Source organism: Tupaia chinensis, unplaced genomic scaffold (assembly GCF_000334495.1).
Source record: "Tupaia chinensis unplaced genomic scaffold, TupChi_1.0 Scaffold000415_1, whole genome shotgun sequence".
NCBI lineage: Eukaryota > Metazoa > Chordata > Mammalia > Scandentia > Tupaiidae > Tupaia > Tupaia belangeri.
Window position 1 is genome coordinate 662,400 of NW_006159920.1, and position 6,361 is coordinate 668,760.

General features: G+C 40.2%; 1 protein-coding gene across 1 annotated transcript in view; it reads left to right on the forward strand.

The window, feature by feature from the left end:
- Window positions 1-6,361, forward strand: part of SNX4 (sorting nexin 4) — a 54,400-nt gene that overhangs the window by 3,052 nt on the left and 44,987 nt on the right. Inside the window, exons 3-5 of the mRNA XM_006154591.3 lie at window positions 766-901; window positions 975-1,124; window positions 2,584-2,631. Coding sequence (XP_006154653.1) covers window positions 766-901; window positions 975-1,124; window positions 2,584-2,631 — 334 coding nt within the window. The remainder of the gene's footprint in view (window positions 1-765; window positions 902-974; window positions 1,125-2,583; window positions 2,632-6,361) is intronic.

The window sequence follows — 6,361 nt, forward strand, 5'->3', positions numbered from 1 at the left end:
CCAGGCGCGTGTGCGTGCGTGCCCAAGATCCTGAGAGGAGAACGGAAGAGAAGGGATTGCGGTGTGACCATCCCCCCTGGGGGGTGATTTCTCGCTTTCTGTCTCTATGTCTGTCTCTGTCTGTCTGGCGAGCGCATGCACCCTATAGCAAAAACCTCTCCAAAAAAAAAAAGATTTAAAACAAGAAAAAACTTTTTATTTAATGAAGCATTAGCCAGATTTTATCTTATCATTTACCAGTATATATTTTGGTATTTACCAATGTGTAATATTTACCAGTGATTTAAAACAAGAAAAAACTTTTTATTTAATGAAGCAGAGGAACGCCTTATAGCAAAAAATCTCTGAAAAAAAATTTGGTATTTACCAATGTGTAATATTTACCAGTGTGTATAATATCTCATACATTGACGCTTTTAAGGTTTTCGTAACAGTTATTTCTCTTGATTCAAATAGGCTTTCTATAACAGAGGGAAAGTTGTTAGAAGGGAGAACATTGTGGTCAGATGGGTCTGAGCGCTCTGCCCACAGATCAGTGTGATGATGGGCATAGATGGTCCGTGTAGCCGCCACCTCACTTGTAAAGCGGGGGCGAAAGATCCCTGCTTCACAGGTCTGCTGTAAGAAGACATGCAGCGAGTTCTTTACTCAGCGCCTGGTTCATGAGCATTCGGTAATAAGAGTTATATGCCTTTAGGGAGAGTGTACTTATGTGTATGTATTTTTATTTGTAAAAAATCATACAAGTATTCTCTTTCTTTTCAGGTCTGTTGAACATTCTGATGGCCAGAGCGTCCTAACAGACTCGCTGTGGAGGCGATACAGTGAATTTGAGCTGCTGAGAAACTACCTGTTAGTTTACTACCCACATATTGTTGTGCCACCTCTCCCAGAGAAACGGGTAAGAAGTGAAATGCAGCAGTTCACAAGAATTTAGCACTGAGGCTCTTCTAATGGTTGTTTTGTGTACCTAGGCAGAATTCGTGTGGCATAAGCTCTCTGCAGACAACATGGATCCGGATTTTGTGGAGAGACGCCGGATTGGGTTAGAAAACTTTCTCTTGAGAGTTGCTTCACATCCCATCCTTTGTAGAGACAAAATCTTCTATTTGTTTTTAACACAGGTATTTTTCTCTTTTAAAAGTATTCATTTGACTTGGGGTTTTTTTAATTTTTTTTTTCTCTTATTGAATGCCTCTTATTTTTTCAAGTCAGATAGGTAATGTGCCAAAGTTATCACAAGGCACACCTTACACAGCGGTGTGAAAACAGAATCTTCATATACTCAGTCCATTCTTGTGTTGCTAAACAGAAATCCCTGATGCTGGATACTGGGTGACGGAACAGGGGGTCAGCAGGTAGATGCAAGGAGACAGCACCAGTTGGGCAGCCATGTGCTTTTATAACAATCCGCTATCTTTAGAAATAACCTGCTCCTGAGAGACAGAACTCTCTCCCTCCTGTGAGACAGCATTAGTCTCTTCATGGGGTGATGTCTTTGTGCTCCAAACACAAACCTCACCTCCTGAAGTTCCACCACCTCTTACCACTGTTACATGGGAACCCAAATTCCAGCACATGAGCCTTTAGGGGCAACCCTTATCCAAGCCATAGCGTTACATGTAGGAACCGCAAAAGGATTTAGAATGCTTATGTTTTTAAAGATGTTTTTGGACCAGCTTTATTAATTTGCATACAGTTCTTGTGTCTTTTTTTTTTTTTTTTTTTTTGGAGAGGATTTTGCTATAGGGCACATGTGCTCACCAGAAGGACAGAGAGAGACAAAGAGACAGAAAGGGAGAAATCACACCCCAGGGGGGATGGCCATGCTGCAGTCCCTTCTCCTCCATTCTCCTCTCAGGATCTTGGGCATGCATGCACATGTGCCCGGTTGAGTTTAAGCCACTGGGCCCAGGACTTGAACTGCAGTCGGCTACAAGGGAGTCCCGTGACATAGCCATCACGCTAAGTACTGGTCCCATGATTTTTTTTTTTAAAGAGAGATTTTTGCTGTAGGGCATGTGCACTCTCTGGAGAGGCAGAGAGAGACAGGGAGAAAGCGAGAAATCGTCCCCCATGGGAGATGGCCTTGCCATAATCTTTTCTCCTCCATTCTCTTGGGATCTTAGTCATACACATGCATGTGCCCAGTGTGAGTTTTAAGCTGCTGGGTCTAGGACTTAAACTGCGGTTGACTCTGTGGGAGTCCGGACGTAGTAACTATTACACTATTTGCTGGTCTTCCTTTGGGTTTTTACATTTTTTTTTTAATGTGACATTATTGGATTACATCATTCTTTTGGCACACATTTTTATACATAAAGATTCCAGAGATGGTACTTTTTGATATTAATTAATATCAAAATTAGTTTCCTTTGTTTTGAATCCCAGATCTATAAAGTAGTAGTCTTTTGGAATCTGGATTGTATGTTTAATTTTGAAGTAAAAAAAAAAATTTTTTTTAACTTCTTTCTCCCATCTCTCCTGACATAGAGCTGAATGATATATTTAACTTATTTTGTTTGGCGTATTCTTTATGGGTTGTTTTGCAGTAATGATTTCTAAAATTAACTTTGTTTTTAGGAAGGTAACTGGAAAGAGACTGTGAATGAAACTGGATTTCAGCTGAAGGTAAGAATATTCGTATGAAGTAATTGGCCATGCTCCTTACACTTCCCAGCATGGCATCATGTCTTTACTAGGTCCTTGGTATTAATTGAATAAATGAATGTTAGAAATTGACTTTGCATCTAATATCATTGATCAGGTTTCAAGAAAACATTACAGTTCACTTTCTTCACACCACAGTCCATCTCCAGCCTCAGTCAATGCCCGCGAGTACAGGGATGTTGCGAGATGTGAACCTAGGACCTTCCCATGTGGCCTTAGCATCACAGAGTATAGTGTTACCATTGCACCACCACAGATGGTCCTACAATTTACTTTTATTTTTTAATTACCAGAGAGTGTAGTGTATGTGCTTGCCAGAGAGAGAGAGAGAGAGAGAGAGAGAGAGAAACAGAGAAAGCACTTCCCAGTGGGATGTGGTCACGCCTCAGTCCACTTTCCTCCCTTTCTCCAATCTGTCAGGATTTGGGGCACACACGCACATGCCCCTAGCATGGTTTTCAAGGCACCAGAGCCGGAATTCATGCCACAGTTGGCTATGCGAGAACCAGCTCCCAATGCCCAGCTCTTAATCATTACGGTTCAGGGCTGGCCCTGTAATTTAGTTTTGAAATGTGTAATCATAGTTAGGAGTGAGATGAGACTGAGTAAATTGATCAAATTAATTCTAGGAAAAAGCCTTATAAAGCAGTTATTTAAATACAGGCTGCGGGATCAGCAGATGGCATAATGGTGATGTCGCTGGACTCCCACATAGTCAACTGTGGTTCAAGTCCCGGACCCAGCAGCTTAAAACTCAGGACAGACCTGTGTGCATGCATGTCTAAGATCCTTAGTGGAGAATGGAGGGTAAGGGATTGTGGCATATCCATTTCCCTCCTGGGGGGGGTGATTTTTTGCTTTCTGTCTCTCTTTCTCTCCTGCAAGCACACATGCCCGATAGCAAAAATCCCTCCAAAGAAATAAAAAAAGAAAGAAATGCAGTCTGTAGACTTTTCCCATGGTGTACTCTTGATATTTTGCATGTTTTTTTTCTTTTTCTTTCCTCTGCTCTGAGTGTTCTACTCGGATCCCAGCCCCCCACAACTACTCACCCTTGATCAGATATGAAAGATGGAAGACTCAAGCTTGGGTTTCCAAGTTTAGTATACTGAAAGGAGGTGGTTATCAGTCATTTCTGTACTGGACTTGGTAAACAGTTGAAAATAGGCACAAAAATCATTTTGTTTCTTTAAAAGAATTATTTTATTTAACTTGATTTACCCATTTATTTATTTTAATTTAACCAGAGAGGGATAGAGAGAGAAAGAGAGAACATAAGAAAGCAAGCCACCAGGTCCAGGACTTGAACTGTGGTTGACTACATGGGAGTCCGGAGACATAACCATTATGCATCTGCTGGTCCCACAAGAATCATTTTGAAATAGTGATACAGGCTTATTCAGTTTATTGTATAGCTTTTTGTACTTAGTCATTAGAAATAATGTTTGAGAATGAGACTGCTACCTGAAAATTGGGGAGTACAAGTGGTGGTGAGATGGCTACTCTAATCCCCCTCTGCTTTCTGTGTCTTCCCCAAAAGAATATGACATGGGCTATCGCAAACTTTTAAACATTTTCTCCCATGGTGTAAACTGAATAGTAAGTGGACAAATATATAAACTGATAACAACATATAATATCATATAAATTGATAAATCGTTCACATGATATACAGTACCAAAAGTTCAGTGCATTATGTCTAAGAAGACCAACAAAATGTCTTTACACAGTGATTTACAAAACACTATCTAGAGTTACACATTGGTATTTGGGGATTTGAAATTTGGCACAAAACAAACTAGAAAGAGAAAATGCTTTTCTTGCATAGAAAATATGATGGATTATCTAGTTCTGTTATAAACATTTTAATTTATAAAATTTTGTATAACTACACATGAAAAAATTAGGTTTTCTTGGCTGTGGCTCTTCACTCGATTGTGCTCATAGAGGATGCTGGTATTTTAGTATTTGTCTCCAACTCTGGTGACCTTGAAAAATATGCGTGAGTTTCTCCAACATGGTAAAACATGCTGTTTACCTAGGGCTTTGGATCTTAGTTAGCTGCTATTTAAGTGTTTAGATGTAATTTTTTGTTTTGTTTTGATATTTTAGTTTTGCTATGTTTATGTGCACTTGCTGGAGAGAGAGAGGGTGAGAGAGAGGGAGGGAGGGAAAGTAAGAAATCACCCTGTGGGATGGTAGTCACACCGCCATATCTTCGTCATTCTTCTCCCAGGATTTTGGGCACATGGGCACACAAGCACACGCACCCAGAGTGTTTCTCCAGCTGCCAGGTCTGGGACTTGAGCACACAGTTGACTGGGTGGGAACCAGCACCTTAGCCTCCGTGCTGCCTGCTGACCCAAGATGTATTGTTTTGGATTTGGGTAGCTTTATGGTAAAGACTTGGTTTCACTTTTATAAAGTATTTGAAAGGTTATACTTAATATATGGTTTTAACAATTCAAAAAGCCATGATTTTCATTTTTTAGTCTGTTTTTTAAATTTTTGGCAGAGAGCATGTGTGCTTGTCAGAAAGGGTCAGAAAGACAGAGGGAGGGGGGAGAAAGCACCTCCCCCTCTAGTGGGATGTGGTCACACTGCAAGCCCTTCTTCTCCCTTCTTCTTTTCAAGATTTTAGACAGGCACTCCCACACATGTGCCCAGAGTGTTTTTCTTTTACTAAGAGAGATTTTTTTGTAGGGTTCATGTGTTCATTAGAAAGACAGAGAGAGACAGAAAGTGAGAAATCACTCTCCAGGGAGGACGGCCACACCGCAGTCCGTTCTCCATTCTCCTCTCAGGATTTTGGACACACACATACACACACACACACACACACGTACCCAGCATGAGTTTCAAGCCACCAGGTCTAGGGCTCAAACTACAGTCAGCTATATGGGAATCCAGCTACGTAACCATTATGCCATCTGCTGTCCCACCCAGTGTGCTTTTCAAGGCACCGTTTCTGAGAGTTGAACTGTTCAGATGGCCATATCAGGCTTCCTTAACCACCAGCTTATGGAGTTGGCTGACCAAAAGTCAGCTTTTTAATGAAGAAGACCAGAAATAAAACATATGAAAGAATTTAGAAACCTTTGCTGTGTTCCTTGTTTTGTTGGGAATGTTTCTTATTTTAAGTCCTTCCTTCATCCTTCCATCCTTCCATCATGGAAATGGGACCTTTTTGGATAATCTTTGATATATACATGCATGCGTATAGACAGATGTGCGGTTGTCCGTGCACACGTGCGTGCATGTGTGTGTGTGTGTGTGTAATAGCTCATTTCACTTTTCTTGTCATGTATTTGACAATTTCAGCTAATCTGATCATAGTTGAAAGCTGAGGTTTAAGCTGACTTCAGAGATGTTCATACAGGTGTACTAGGGCTTATTACTTACTTGTATCCTCTCAAATAGAACTCACTTTTTTTGTGTGTGGTTTATCCTTTTTTTCCACATTTTATTGATTTACAAAATATGTTAAATTGAAACTATGAACAAAGCTAGAATCTAGTTACAAGTGCCCTATAATTTTCTTCTGATAATTACATTCATTCCCTGAGCATTGTCACAGCATACAAAATGTGATTTCCTATCCAAAATATACTGCATAGTGGCTTAATCATACATGTTACTGTCATTAATTTTCCATTTCTAGTTTCACATATATATATATTATATATATATA